Source organism: Beta vulgaris, chromosome 1 (assembly GCF_026745355.1).
Source record: "Beta vulgaris subsp. vulgaris cultivar EL10 chromosome 1, EL10.2, whole genome shotgun sequence".
Classification (NCBI taxonomy): domain Eukaryota; kingdom Viridiplantae; phylum Streptophyta; class Magnoliopsida; order Caryophyllales; family Amaranthaceae; genus Beta; species Beta vulgaris.
This window is the reverse complement of record NC_079202.1, coordinates 51,534,560-51,550,450: the sequence shown is the minus strand read 5'-3', so window position 1 is coordinate 51,550,450 and position 15,891 is coordinate 51,534,560. Positions and strand designations below refer to the sequence as shown.

General features: G+C 37.2%; 2 protein-coding genes across 2 annotated transcripts; both read left to right on the top strand.

Annotated features, from left to right (window-relative positions):
• The first annotated feature begins 394 nt into the window (after positions 1–394).
• On the top strand, positions 395–10,165 carry LOC104905471 (subtilisin-like protease SBT4.14). The gene is made up of 11 exons (XM_010694029.3): positions 395–553; positions 869–963; positions 1,064–1,161; positions 1,779–1,922; positions 2,252–2,357; positions 6,560–7,073; positions 8,335–8,432; positions 8,558–8,782; positions 8,864–8,972; positions 9,165–9,378; positions 9,472–10,165. Exons 1-11 carry the CDS (start codon positions 449–451, stop codon positions 10,011–10,013), a joined length of 2,250 nt encoding a protein of 749 aa, XP_010692331.2. The 5' UTR covers positions 395–448; the 3' UTR covers positions 10,014–10,165.
• A 2,371-nt stretch (positions 10,166–12,536) lies between these two features.
• Positions 12,537–15,747, top strand: LOC104905475 (subtilisin-like protease SBT1.1). The gene is made up of 3 exons (XM_010694032.3): positions 12,537–12,640; positions 12,964–13,726; positions 13,878–15,747. Exons 2-3 carry the CDS (start codon positions 12,972–12,974, stop codon positions 15,454–15,456), a joined length of 2,334 nt encoding a protein of 777 aa, XP_010692334.1. The 5' UTR covers positions 12,537–12,640; positions 12,964–12,971; the 3' UTR covers positions 15,457–15,747.
• Positions 15,748–15,891: the final 144 nt, after the last annotated feature.

The window sequence follows — 15,891 nt, the reverse complement described above, 5'->3', positions numbered from 1 at the left end:
TAATTTAGTGGTTAAGACGTTAATACATAAGTTTAAGATCACGAAATCAAATCTTATACAATGCACTAATTAATTTTTCTATTGTATGTCGATTACATGGAGTTAACACTTTAAGGGAGAGCGCCATGTGTCATCGCTCTTTGTTTAAGAACGCCTTTTAATATATTAGTATATATACCCTGTTCAAGATGATGCACTACAAAATGCAAGCAACAAAAAACTACATCTTCGTTATACTTCTTTAGGGGTTATCGAGACCCAAAATACATTAACAGGAACAAGATTTGATCTCTTATCTCAACGCTACTACCTCTAAAAAACTTTACCAATTAAATTAGCTTTTTAGTATATCCAATGAAAATGATATTATCTCAATCTACTATATAATTGTACTAAAGGCCCACAATACTACACAACAAGAAGGCACCGTACTCAGAAAGTAGTAGTCATGCCTCCAAGTTTAAGAAACTCCCTCAAAATTCTCCCCATCTTCTTCCTTCTTTCATTCTCCACCATCTTAGCTGCCACAATCAACAAAGATGATGATCAAAAGGTTGCAACTACACCCTTTTTTCCCTTTAATATACACCTTGCTATACTATATTATATATGCAACTTCATAAATACATACACAAACAAGAATAGGAGTTAGCTCAAGTGGGTAGAGCGCTCCCCCTTGACCCTGAGGTCAGGGTTCGATCTTAACCCCGATCTTACCCCCGATATTATGTTGGGGTATTTCCCTAGCATGCTATGCATGTCTTGGGTTAGCCCTTGGGTTGACTTAATTTCCTAATAAAATAAATAAATAAATACATACACAAACAGCAATAATATATATATGGGTGCAAAAATTTTTTGGTTGCAGAAATTTTACATTGTTTACTTGGGAAATCACCCACCAGATGATGAAGCTTCTGCAAATCGATTGCATATTGACGTACTCTCCAATTTGAAAGGCAGGTTGGTCTATAATTATAAGGTTAATTAAAAAGTGATTCAAATTAGTAAAATTTTGATCATTTTATACTAATTATCGTAATTTTGATTTTGTGTTGATTAGTAAATCTGATGCCAGAGAATCAATAGTTCACAGTTATCATAGAAGCTTCAATGCGTTTGCTGCGAAACTATCCAATGATGAAGCCCAAACACTGTCTGGTTGGTATAGAAATAACATATATTTTCCTTCACAAATTTTGTTAGTTAGTCAATTAAAAACGGTTAACAACTTTTGGTACAAAAACTTAGTACAAAAATACTTTGAAGTCAAGCAAGATACATAAAACATTTCCCTTCAAGTAAATCCTAAAGGTGATCATTTTGGCCATGGTCGATTTTGGGCAGAATTTTTTGGCCCGCGGTCGAACCCGATCCCTTCTTTTTGCTTTGGACGGGGTTTGGACAAGTCAAAAATGACTTTTTAGTTTATTTTTAAGTCCGGCCCGATTTTCGCCCGAAATAGCGGGCTTTGGGCAAAAAATTAGTCCGAATTTTGGCCCGGCTCGACCAATGGGGAATTTTTTTTAGGGACGGCCCGACCCATGATCACCTCTAGTAAATCCTATTATGTGATACAAACAAACACTTCCCGCTCAATCATATTAGAGTGAGAACAAATTCTTCATAAATGGCCAAAAGACGCGTAGTTCTTCCGTGATTGTGAGAGGGTTGCATTATCACATGACGCAATAGTTGTATTATGTGATATCTTAAAGGTCATAAAATAGTACTTCCAAAGAAAAATGGAATTTTGAGCTGATTTTTGATATTTACAGAAAGGGATGAGGTGCTTTGGATTTTTGAGAACAAATATCATAAGCTGCACACAACAAGGTCATGGGATTTTATTAGATTTCCTCAATCAGCTAAGAGAAGATTGAAGATTGAGAGCAATATCATTGTTGGTCTTTTTGATACAGGTGATAAATTCTTATTATGCAAATTTTACATTACCTGATTATGTAGTATTCTTTGTTAAATAAAAGAGTTTTTTGCGAGATATACTAAGGTAATAGGACATTTTGTGGGGATTTGACTTTCTCGCTGAAAATAGTGTTTTTCGTACCTTTTAACAAAATTTAAATTTAGGTTGACATATCCCCATAAAAAAAATTTAGTAAGGTATATCCCCACAAAATATCCTATTACCCTGATATATCCCCACAAAAAATTCTAAATAAAATGAAGTACAATAAAATTGGTAGTGAAGCGAAATTGTTGTCATGTTACTATTGGTGTTCTGTAACAGGGATTACTCCACAGTCTCAGAGCTTTAAGGATGACGGGCTTGGTCCACCACCAGCAAAATGGAAAGGAAATTGTGCTCACTTTGCTAATTTCTCAGGATGCAACAAGTAATTTACATGCACTTTATTATTATGCACATACTGCATGGTATAATATTAGGCTATTAGCTTATGTGTTTGAATGCTGAAGGTAAACAATTTAGCAAATGAAGTCTTTGGAATTGGTATCCGAAATCTAAGATTGAGTTCTTACACCTTTTCTTAAGGTGTAAAAGGAGTCACAAATGTAGTGATATAAACGAAATTCAATCTCTAATCATGGCTACCACGGACCTCCTCCATGATTATACCAGCTAATTTGGTTAACATGCATCCGTCCACTTGAATCTCGTACATATCATTACCCTTTCTTTCAACCAAAAGGACAAAAAAAACTTGTTATGCTAACATTCAAGGGAGGGTGTTGATATTTTTTTGAGATGAATACGAAGAAGTGTATAACTAATTTTGATTATAGTAACAGTGATGTAGTCTACTCAAAGCGATACAAAGGGAATAATACAAAATACATTTATAAAACATTTGAAACTTTAGATGCATCATGGTAAAATATGGACAAGCGCCATACAAGTCTTATCAATTATGTTCTAATTCTAAAAAATTAAACGTATATTGTCCATTCGTTCAGAAAAAATATTCACAATGGTACTATTTTTGTTTGAAGGACATATGGTAATTTTTTTTCTTACAGGACATACAGTATAATTTAGAATGTCTAAGAAAGATTTGTTACACTTTTCAAAATTAAAAGGGGAAGGAAAAAAGTACAAAGGGAAGGAGCGATCACTCAATTGCGTTTTACAAGTTACAAGGATCGGTCCTAGGTTGAGTTCGTGTATTGTAGGGTAACTTTTCATTTTTTTTGGATCTCCTTTTGGGAACTACGTGGTAAGAAATTTTTTCTCTAATCTATCTCGCACAGGATCACTAATTCTGAGAGACCCAACAAGCTTCAATCCCTTCGTAAGTGAACTCTTTATTATCTTAAATGATTTGTACTCGATTGAGAAGTTTTTTTTTTTTTTTTTTTGACATCGAGGAAACGTGCAAGAACAAACTTACCCTACATTTATCCTGTGCATACGACAATAACTAGCTAACTCGTGGGCCTGTTGGACTTGAGCCCTACTTACTTTCATAATGCAACAACTAAGAAAGGAAGACGAAGCCTCCCTAATATCTGACAGAGTGTGAGCTATGGAGATGTTTGCATTTGCGTTGGACGCCAAGTATCGGACAAGGAGCTCTGAATCCGTGATAATCTGAATGTTGGATAACCCTGTTGTGTGGATCCATTTAATAGCCGAAAGACATGCCATTGCTTCTGTTTGGAGGGCCGAAGACGCATACACGAATTTACCTTGGTTCTGTAAAGGGATCAGGTGTTGCATAGCAACCCAAGAGGCGCCTCCATGCCCCGATGTTTTGTCCCAAGACCCATCGATTTGTATAATCACCTCCGGGCTCTGTAGTTGAAACTGTCCTAGATTAGCAATTATGAATCCCGGGGGGAAGCGTAGTTGGGTGCTGGTGGTGGGTTGACCTTCGGAACATCGTCCTCAATGAACCTAGTGTGTTGGCGACCACTTTCTGAGGCGTGAATATGAAAGACTTCTAAGGTGGCCCGTATTTGACGAAACACTTGATCATTTCTCGTTTTCCAGATTGCCCACAGGTTACTAATGAACATAGGCACCCGTAGACCCTGGTAACCATCTTCCCTAAAGAATTTTTCAATCCAGAAAACTATCCATTGAGCCAACCGCATTGAGGGACGATCAGACGGATGGATGTGAAGCCCAGACCCCTCCCATACTTCCATAGCAAGAGGACAAAACCGGAAGATGTGTTGTTCGTCTTTGTTATCATGCAAGCATACTCGATTGAGAAGTTGATGAAAGGTTATTGTTAGGTGTAGTAGCCTAGTTGTTAGGAGTATATATCCTATCCCATATAAATCAACAAGTTCACATCCTATCAACAACGATTCCAGTAAAGTAAGGATTTAATTCTCCGATGCCCTCGCTATCTTCAATGCCAAAATTGCAATTTTTTTTTTTTGGACATCGGAAAAACGTACCAGAAAAGAAAAATAACAACAAAGCAATTAAAGGTGGAGCAGTGGTAGTTGCCCCTGTCTGGCACTTTTAGCTAGATCATGTGCCAGTTGGACCTTAGAACGAGTAACTTTGGTGATCCGACACCATTGAAATTGCTGGCCGATTGATCGTATATCGTGGAGCGTCCAAGTTATTGAAAGTGGTTGTGTCAGTGGGTTAAGTAAGCTGCGGACGATGATCTCGGAGTCGGTATGCACTGCTATTGCTTGATAACCTTGGCCTTGTGCCCAACGCAAGGCCCCAAGACAAGCTTTAGCTTCAGCAAGCAGGGCGGAATCTGCGTGAATGCAAGTAGCTTCCCCTACCTTAGTAGCAGTACTGACATTTTCAGCCACCCACGCAATACCTGCCAAGGATGACGTAGAAACCCATGAACCATCAACTTGGATGTGTAGTTGTGGAACCCCGCAAAAGGAAGATCCAAAGTATGCCATAAAAAACCCTGGTGGTCCTGACCCGTCTTCCAGGACCGGAGGCAAAGAAACGGCCCGGCCAAGGAATGTGAGATGTTGCTGCATAACTTAAATTGCAAATTTAAGTTGTACTAATTCTTAAACTTTCAAATTCATTAAAGACACCATCTTTATTGTATCACAAAAAGGATTATTGATCCAATAAGGGAAAAAAAATACTACACATTAACATATTAAAACACTGGTAAAATAAAATTTTCAATTAATACTTTTTAAATCATTTTGATCAAATTGTCCGTTTATTGAATTGCTTAATTAAGCAGTGTCCCCAATCAGTAAGTGGGAGTAATGATTTACACATGATGAATTTTAAGTTTCTAGGGCGTTGTTTTTAAGATGAATTCAACTGAAGTGAGTTAAACATAACATAACAAACTGAAATCGTTAATGAAAACTAGTTGAAATGAACTCCAACTATACCTAAAAGAACCTAGCCTAACCGTGTTAGATGCATAGTACTTACCAGAATGGCAAACAATATACTCCCTCTGTCTCAATTTATTTGCTACATTTTGCCATTTAGGTATGTCCCAATTTATTTGCTACATCTGCAACTATTTCCATATATAGTACATAGGTTCCACACTTTATTTATAAATTTGCCATAACTCCCTCCTTGGTTTTTGTAAATATTTTCATATATAATACATAGGTCTCACAATTTATCTATTTGTTTTTTGATTAATTCTTGTTATGGCAATGGTCCCCACTTCCTCCTTGGTCTTTGTGATAAAGCAAATGTAGCAAATAATTTGGGACGGAGGGAGTATTACCTAATTTAATACTCCATCATCCATTCATCCCTATTAGTGTAATATTATATGTACAAACAATATATATTGTTTGATTAGAAAAGATAATTGGTCCGAAGACTAACTCCTGCTAGGCTACTAGCATGCACACCACATCAGTTTCGAGGCGGAGTACAAGGCTAAACATCCCAGAATAGATTCCCCCAACATATTATTGGGATGAAGATTCAAACCCTGAGCAATATCCTAAAATTCGGGGTGATATTTCACTAAGCTACCACATCTCCCTCTTTGTACATACAACTAGTATTTTGGCCTCGGGCTTTGCCCCGGGTGGTACTTTTTCCAAACTTGATATGCATGTTTTTTTTTCCATTCACATTAAAATGTTGAGAGAAAACCCAACGTTTAAAAGTTACATATATAATAATGTTGACAATTAAAGCATGATTAAAAGTTGGTTGAGATGGTAATTGTCATATATATAATGCCAAGATGTCATAAGAGAGGTGTCACGTGACGTGTATACATTGTTTGACACGCCTTTTAGTATATTAGTATAGATATTATACGAATACTACCTTTGTTTTTATTTTGTTGCAAAAATTTCTATTTTTAGGTGTTTTTTATTAGTTGTAACATTTTTCCTTTTTAAGAAAGCTTTTGGGATAATTTGACTATATTACCCTTACTTTATCTACTCTCCCCATTTAATTAGTATTAGTAGTAGAGACAAATGGGTCAATTATACTCTCTTTTCTCATTTCTTAAAATTTGTGCAAAAAGGTAAATGTGGCAACTAAATAAAAACAGAGGTAGTATTTATATTATGTGTACATACAAATATTATACTAATAATCCCTAATCCCCACCATTATCTTTGTTTCCTTTTGGCGCACAAACAGCAAAATCATAGGAGCGCGCTACTTCAAGCTAGACAAAGTCCCAGACCCCTCCGACATCCTCTCACCCATCGACGTCGAAGGTCACGGCACCCACACTTCCTCAACTCTCGCCGGAACCCTAATTTCCAACGCCAGTCTCGCCGGCCTCGCCGCCGGAACAGCACGCGGCGCTGTCCCTTCCGCCAGAATCGCCACCTACAAAGTATGCTGGGCATCATCTGGGTGCTCCGACATGGACATTCTCGCTGCCTTTGACCACGCCATTTCTGACGGCGTTGACCTCATTAGTATATCCATTGGTGGGCCCTCACCTGGGTATGTCTCTGACTCTATTTCTATTGGGTCGTTTCATGCGTTGAGGAAAGGGATACTCACTGTGGGGTCCGCTGGTAATGATGGGCCCACTCTTGGGACGGTATCCAATCATGCACCGTGGATGTTGAGTGTTGCTGCTAGTGGGATTGATCGTGGCTTTCGTAGTAGGGTTTCTCTTGGTAATGGTAATTCTGTTTCGGTATGTTTTCTTGTTTTTGAAGTTTCTTTTCATTTATGTTATAGAAATATGATATTTCATCCGTTTTTAAATAAGTACCTCCAACATTTGCGTAGCGTGATACTCCTTCCGTCTCATAATATAATGCTTGTCTTTTTTACACAATTTTCATGATGTAACTTTAACCTTTAATATATTTAATTTCGTATTAGTAAAAAATATAAAAAGTTGATATTATGAAATTAAATATTAAGACGAATCTAACAACATCTCACATGAATATGTTTCTTTTATATACTTCATGAGAATATTTGGTAAAAGATTTTAAAATTTGACCGACCAAAAATGGAGTTGCACTATATTATGGGACGGAGGAAGTACTCAGTAGTAACCACTCTTCGTATTATGTGTACTTTCATATGTAGTAACCTCCGTTTCTAAATATGTTTGATTTTCATGTTTGTCAACATACAATTTTAACTATTAATATATCTAATTATGTATTAGTAAAAATTATATAAAAAATAATATTATGAAAATATTTAATTGAAACAAATCAAACAATATTTTATATGATTATTTTTGTTTTTATATATCTATACTAATATATTAAAAGGCGTTCTTAAGTCAGAAACGGTGCCACGTGGCGCTCCCTATGGGAGTTTTACTCCTGCAATCCACAACAATGAAAAAAATTAGAAATTGCATAGTGTAAGGTTTGATCCCGGAACCTCAAGAACATACAAAAGTCTTAACCACTAGACCAATGATTAGTGTTATCATCTTAAATTATAATATTAATAAATGAAAATTTTGCTTACCCGGGGCGTAGCCCGGACCTAATAACTCGTTACTAAAAAAAAAAGTGGTCAAAAGTGGGGTGTTTGAGTAGTGCAAAAGTCCAAAGTGATGCACTTGAAAAAACAGAGGAAGTACATTGTTAGAGATATTGTATATATTTAAGCTGCACTTGCACTCTGACACTGTAATATGCATATGAGAAGCTAAAAGTCCAGGAAATAGGATCGAGACATGATTTTGTCATGCATTTATAAATTAATAGCAGTTTCCAGTAAGTTTAAACCTTAAAGATCTGCAAGTGATCATAGCTAACATCAGGGTATTTGTATATCATTCACGGAATGAATGCTGAATGAATGTTAATCTGAATTCGAGTAAAATTTATTGATTTTCTTTCTTTTGAACTTCGAACAAAATTGCTTCTCAGAAGAAAGAAGCAAAACTTCTTCTCTAAGTACTGATTATTGTACTTGTTGAGCAGGGAGTTGGGATAGACTTGTTTGATCCTGAGAGGAAATCATATACTATTGTAAGTGGTGGAGATGTGGCTAAAAACTCAGAAAACAAGGAAAATGCAAGGTATTGAATTCACTGTATGGCCTACTACAAGACCAGTGACTTGTGCCATTGCAAGTTACTAAAGAATTTCTGAATTATGCTGATCAACTTTTGTTCTGACTAAGCATGTTGCGATACTGAACCAGATATTGTCTAGATGGTTCCATGAGCCCTTCGAAGGTCAAAGGGAAGCTGGTTCTGTGCAAACTAGAGAACTGGGGTGTTGATTCTGTGGTGAAAGCTAATGGCGGGATTGGTGCTATTGTTGCAAGCCCGAGGTTTCTGGATGTTGCTATGATTTTCATGGCGCCTGGAACCATAGTTAACTATACAGTTGGCGAAAAAATTTATGACTACATCCGTAAATCAAGGTATATAGTATTACTATTGTTTAGCTGCAATTACTGTGTAAAAAGCAAGCATATTATTGATTTTGTTCTATGTTATTGCAGTTCACCAACAGCAACAATATACAGATCCCAGGAAGTAAATGTTACAGCTCCATTCATTGGATCATTTTCATCTAGAGGTCCGAATCCAGGATCAGTACGACTTCTCAAGGTACGTGTTAATGACAATCCTTCTAGTGAGTCTGGGGTGTAAAGTGTCAAAAGTTACCTACGGAAATTAAGAAGTCACCCCCTAGTATAGAGCAAGTCTCTTCGGTTTGAGAATAAGTTGCAAGGCTGTATTGAACAAGAGTTGGTAATTCTTTCGTAGCTGACATGGTAATTCATATATATTCTCACACAGCCGGATATTGCTGCTCCTGGAGTTGATATATTGGCATCTTATACTCCCTTGAAGTCATTGACTGGGTTAAAAGGTGACAACCAGCATTCAAAATTCACTCTCATGTCTGGAACATCCATGTCTTGCCCCCATGTCGCTGGGGTTGCTGCCTATGTCAAGTCATTTCATCCAAATTGGTCGCCTGCTGCTATTAGGTCTGCCATCATGACTACTGGTATGAGTGTCTTGTAAAACCTTGAGTTGCTAATGAAATTATTTTGCTTAATGCTTAATTCCTAACTTTGGTCAAAACTCTCTCTTATAACAGCGAGGCCCATGAGCTCAAGGGTCAATAAAGATGCTGAATTTGCTTATGGTGCTGGTCAAGTGAATCCGCTCAAAGCAAAGAGTCCTGGCTTAGTGTATGACATGGATGAAATGCCTTATATTCAGTTTCTGTGCAAGGAGGGATATAGTGGGGCTTCATTGTCTGTTCTTGTTGGCACAAAATCCATCAATTGCTCTACTTTGCTTCCTGCGTTTGGCCATGATTCTCTGAACTATCCTACAATGCAGCTGAACTTAAAGAACAAGCAGAAGTCAACAATGACAGTGTTCAGAAGAAGAGTTACCAACGTTGGTCAGGCACAATCAGTCTACAAAGCCATTATTAGATCCCCCAAAGGTGTGAATATCACTGTTAAACCTACGAGCCTTTCATTTTCTCGTGCCCTAGAGATGCGGAGTTTTAAGGTTGTGGTGAAGGCAAATCCTATATCAGGTGCAAAAATTCTATCAGCTTCTCTCATTTGGAAAAGCTCTCGTCATGTTGTTAGGAGTCCAATTGTCATTTATACTTCTGATTCATAGAATTAAATGTATAGGATGTATGAGACAGCAAAGAGTGAGGTTACACACTTTTAGTCAGTTCATAATTTGTTATTAACCTATAGGTTGTATGTTTATACTTTATAGGCTTGTATATAACAGAAAACTTATAGTGGAATAAATTATGTTTACTAGATCTTTGTCCTTTGATTCTGAATCTCTTATGTAGAAATTTTTCAAACAACCTACTTCAGACAGGTATTATGTACAGTGGATCTTCTCACTTTGACTTTGATCAAGAATTAACCTCCTCAGGGCTCAGAAGAATATGTCACAGTATAAGAAGTTTCTGGTGTCTGTATCAGAATCTTAACGATGTCCTAAGGAGGCGACTTGTTGCATGGAGAAAAGTATGGCAGGATCAATCCTAATCTTTACATATCTGAAATTAAATATTTTACATTGTTATCTCTATTACATCTCCACAGTCACTCAGTCAGAGCGGGAGGAGGGCAAACACTTTGTAGTGGAGCGAAATATATTGAAGGATCATTGTCGTGGAAGCCCTTTGGTGAAGATATTACTTCAGAGACCGGAAATCAGGTGACTCTGAAACTTGATGTCTCGTTTCCTGTTGTTCCTATAATGAAAAAGGTTTAAGTATTAGATCATGATCATGTATGGCTAACCAACGAAAAATTATAATGCGAATGGAATATTCTTTATTTCCAACTTAAAAGTGACTAACAAATATGATGGGAACGTACATTTATGTGTCATCTAGAATTACAGACTGAATGTCAGCAATCCTAGAAAAAAAAGAGAGATGTTTATGTGCACATATAACCTCTATATTCTTCTAAATTCTCCTTTTATCTCTTTGGAATGTTATTCATACAACTTATTATCTTTTCTAATAATGTCATTATATTAGACATGATATATGAGTTGGTATGCTGAATCAAGCTACTATATATTGAAACTCAAAATCATAATATGCACCAACATTCATCATGGAACAGACTAGTTTCTTCAGGAATAAGCAAATTATATATAAAAAAATTTCGGCATTTCCCAGGCAGGATTTTAGAGCAACACATCAATGATGAAAGCTGACCAGACTTCGAAGTAAAGTATGTGTAATTAACCATAATCGACTTGACAAATTATGATTACTCAACTCCAGCACTCATAAAACATGTCGGCAAATTATGTTTATACTTGATGTTTAATTTGATACAGGGGTAAATGGGATCTAATTTTTTTGATCAGCTGAAGTTTTAACCTTGCGATGAAGTATGAACCCTCAAAAGAGACAGAGTATGGAATTAATATTGTTATAGTTAGTATAAATTTCCTGTATTTTGTTATTTAATGAAAAGGGCAGATAATTAAAATTTTAGTAGTTGCAACAATGAGACTAAGATTATCATGGGATTCTTTGGTGTTATTTTGATGCTTCAAGTTAAGATTTGACATAGTCAGGCTTCACATGTGCATCTTTACATGTTTGTTGAATAACCATCATGTCACTTTTTTATTTTCTACATGCCCATCCCTATATTTCCTTAGAAAGGACTCAAAGGAAGTGATTTCATAATGAGTGTCTTGTACAATGTACCATAGTGAGTAGCCATCGAGCATGCCTTTCATCAATTTTGTAATCTGTCGTCCTATCTTAAGAAAGTAGCACTGATATTTTCTCACTCTTTCCTCATCTTGCTTCATCAGCTGCAAGACCATCATGTCACTCGTCCAACAACTCGATCTTAACTGAAAATTTTGAATTACATAGGCTATTGCTTGACATGATCTAGGACCTTTGTTACTTAAACTTGGGAAATCATATAAGACATGGATTTGTGTCCAAGTGTTAGACTCGGCTATCTAATAATATTATTTTCATGTTTTTGGTCTAAAATGAAGTTTTATGTGGAAGTACGGAGGACTCTAACGCGAGAACTCCAAGTAACATATCCTGGGACTAATGCCATCATTGTCAAGCTGTTTAACCTTCAAACATGTATAATTCCATAAAAAGCAGAAGTTCCAAAGATGGGTAAAAAATTATATACACGAACTAGTTAGTTATTATTTTCCAATTTCCCTGCATATTTTTAGGGAAGGATGGGTGTTTGTTCGCGATAGCTGAGGTCCTGAGGATGGTCATATACCTCCATGCAGAACAATTATTAACATGGCCTCACTGATATTGTATTCTGTTATTAAGCAATTTTTTTGCTTGTAGGGTCGAGTAAAGATTAGCAGCTAATGTACCCCAATTCATGATGAAATGAACATTTCAACCTTTTTCACCTCTTCAATATTACTGCCCTTGATGAATCTCATAACTTAATTAAAACAAATCATGTAGATTAGTAGATTACCACGAGTGCTTGAACTTCTCTCATATGATGTTATGAATTCATTTCAGTTTGGTAGACCTTTCTAAATAAGGAAGCTGGGCCAAAATAAAATTGCTTGCAAAACAATCACTTCTCCTACCTAAAAAGGAATTTGTCATCATTGCATAACATTAATGCAAGTAAGGATCTGCAGTTCCGTTTTTTTTTTTCATTGTGTATGGCTTGCTTATATAAAGAATACCATATCCCTAAGATATGCACCATCCTCTTGTTAATTTACTCGTGGTGGGTGCGGATTGAAAGGTAAATAACCTCTGCCTCTGACTCTGCTCGATATCATTATCTTCATGAATCTTGCTACCATGTTTTTTTGTTATGACTGTATGTGATCAATCAAAAACTTTCTATATAGCATCTTGGATTCGTTTATGTCATTGTTTTTGGATGCGGATGCTTGATTGTTTTGTCCAAATGCTGATTGTTTTGTGCTTATCAAAGAGAATAAAAGTTTGCTATTTCTTCTATTTTTACGTCTTTACAGTTTCAAGTAACCGTTTAGTTCTACTGGTTACTTCATAGTTTCAAATAATCTTGATTTCACCAACGAAATGCGAAATTCTTTGCAGCTACCAATATGGCAACGATGAGGATGTTATGGCTAATCCTACTGTGTTTGGTAGCTGCAACAACAATTGCATCAGCTGACAGAACAACATACATAATTCACACGGATGAATCAAAAGTTGTCGAACTAAAGAGTTTGAACAAGCAACCCCGAGAATGGTATGAAGGGATCCTAAACTCTATCAAAAAACCAGCATCTCAAGATGACGAAGATGAAGAATCATTGGCCCCTGAGCTTCTTTACACCTATGAGACCACCATGAGCGGGTTTGCTGCTAAGCTTACAACCAAGCAATACCGATCTCTAACTGATATTGATGGGGTACTTTCTGTTGCTCCTGATATGATGCTTAGCCTTCACACCACATATTCAACCCATTTTCTTGGCCTCGAACCAGGCAGAGGGTTATGGAACAAATCTAGCTTGGTATCAGATGTCATAGTAGGTGTTCTTGACACTGGTATTTGGCCAGAGCATATCAGTTTTCAGGATAAAGGATTGACTCAGGTCCCATCAAGATGGAAAGGCACTTGTGAGAAAGGCACAAACTTTTCAGCTACAAACTGCAACAAGAAGCTCATTGGTGCCAAGGCCTTTTTCAAAGGATATGAGGCAATCAATGGCAGAATTAATGGTACAGATGAGTTTCGATCTGCCAGGGATTCGAATGGCCATGGGACCCACACTGCATCCACTGCAGCAGGAAATGCGATTCCTGGAGCTAGCCTCTTTGGAATGGCCAAGGGTATTGCCAGTGGAATGAGGTATTTTTCTTAAACCGAAGTGATCAATTTCCATGCTCTTTGAACACTTGAAAATATGCTAGACTTAAACGCCATTAATTTGTTCATTCATCTATCTGTTCATTCTATTGGCAATTACCTAGACCGTCTGAAAGATCATATTTCTAAACAGGTTTACATCAAGAATAGCAGCATATAAGGTTTGCTGGGGAAGGGGCTGTGCTAGCTCTGACATATTAGCTGCCATAGATCAAGCAGTAGCCGATGGAGTTGATGTTCTTTCTCTTTCCCTTGGAGGACTACCAAGGCCTTATTACCAGGACAGCATGGCAATAGCGGCTTTCGGAGCCATGCAAAAAGGAGTTTTCTTCTCATGTTCTGCAGGAAATTCAGGCCCAATTCCTTCAACTGTTGGCAACATGGCACCATGGATGATGACTGTTGCAGCTAGCTATGTGGACCGAGTCTTCCCTACTAAAGTCAAGCTAAGTAATGGCAAAACTTTCACGGGTTCATCTCTGTATTCTGTTGCAAAGAAGACTAAGCAACTTCCACTTGTGTACAAAGAAACAGCCGGAGGCAAAAGGGCCGAGTTCTGCATCAATGGGTCCTTATCTTCTAGCCTTGTGAAAGGCAAGATCGTCCTCTGTGATCGTGGTTCAAATGGAAGAACTGAGAAGGGGTTCGTAGTAAAATCAGCAGGAGGAGCTGGGATGATACTACTTAATAGTCCCACTCAAGGGGAAGAGCTTTTTGCTGACTCGCATGTTCTGCCTGCCACCACAGTTGGAGCTTCAGCTGCCAAGGCCATCAAAGAATACTACATTCTAAACAAAAATTCAACAGCTTCAATATCGTTTTATGGGACGAGATATGGAGCACGAGCCCCTGTGGTAGCTGCCTTCTCCTCTCGAGGCCCCAGCCTTGTTGACCCTTATGTTATCAAGCCTGACATAACTGCTCCTGGAGTAAACATTTTGGCTGCTTGGCCTCCAACAATTTCACCAACTGAACTAAAAAATGATAACAGAAGGGTGCAGTTCAATATAGTCTCAGGTACTTCAATGTCTTGCCCTCACCTTAGTGGAATAGCTGCACTAGTAAAATCAGTCCATAAAGATTGGTCACCAGCTGCAATAAAATCAGCCATCATGACATCTGCTTATACTCATGACAATAAAGGCCATCTAATTTCTGATGCATATGTATCCAAAAGTACCAAATTTGCCACCCCATTTGCATTTGGGTCGGGTCATGTCGACCCAGAAAGAGCTTCTGATCCAGGGCTGGTATATGATATCAGTGGAGAAGATTACTTACACTATCTATGCAGTATCAACTACACCAATGCTCAGCTCACTATTTTGGCAAGAAAGAAGTATAGCTGCCCAAGTGAGAAGCAGGGGAAATCCCTTCAACCTGGTGATCTGAATTATCCTGCTTTCGCCGTAGTTTTTGATGCATTTCAAAGAGGAAAGACTACTTTAACATACAAGAGAACAGTTACTAATGTAGGAACACCTAAGATTAGTTACAAGGTTTTTGTGATTAAACCTAAGAATGTGAAGATTAATGTTAAACCAAAGGTGTTGACTTTTAAGAAACTGGGTGAAAAGCAAAGTTACAGTGTGAGTTTTACTGGATCAGGAGCAAATATTACAAGCAGATCAGGTGTTTCATTATTTGGATCATTGATGTGGATGGGTGCACATTATAGTGTCAGAAGTCCTATTGCAGTGACTTGGCAGTAGCCTAAAGATTGTTCTTTGCTGAAGAAACACAGGTGCTGCTGCTAAACATAACACCTTTTTATCTTGATTGTTTTAACTCAAATTGAAACTAAGTATTTATTTGGAGGACTAATTTGTCTTTCTGAATAGCGTAATGAACCCAGTGATTTGTGCCTGATTATATTCTGTAATCTGTATATTGACTATGAGACACTTTGTTCTCTTTATTATACTAGAAGTTTGAGCTATAGGAACAGACAAAATAGTTCCAAGTCAGCAAGGGCTCAGAAAATCTATTGACTATTGATTCTATCTAATTCCTCGGTAGCCAAAAAAAAATGCAACATCTGCCGTATTTAGATGTAACAAAAAAAATACAACAATTTAAAACTTACTTTATTTGGTAAGAAAATTTCAACATATCTACAACAATGTCATTATTAAAAAAACCAAAAT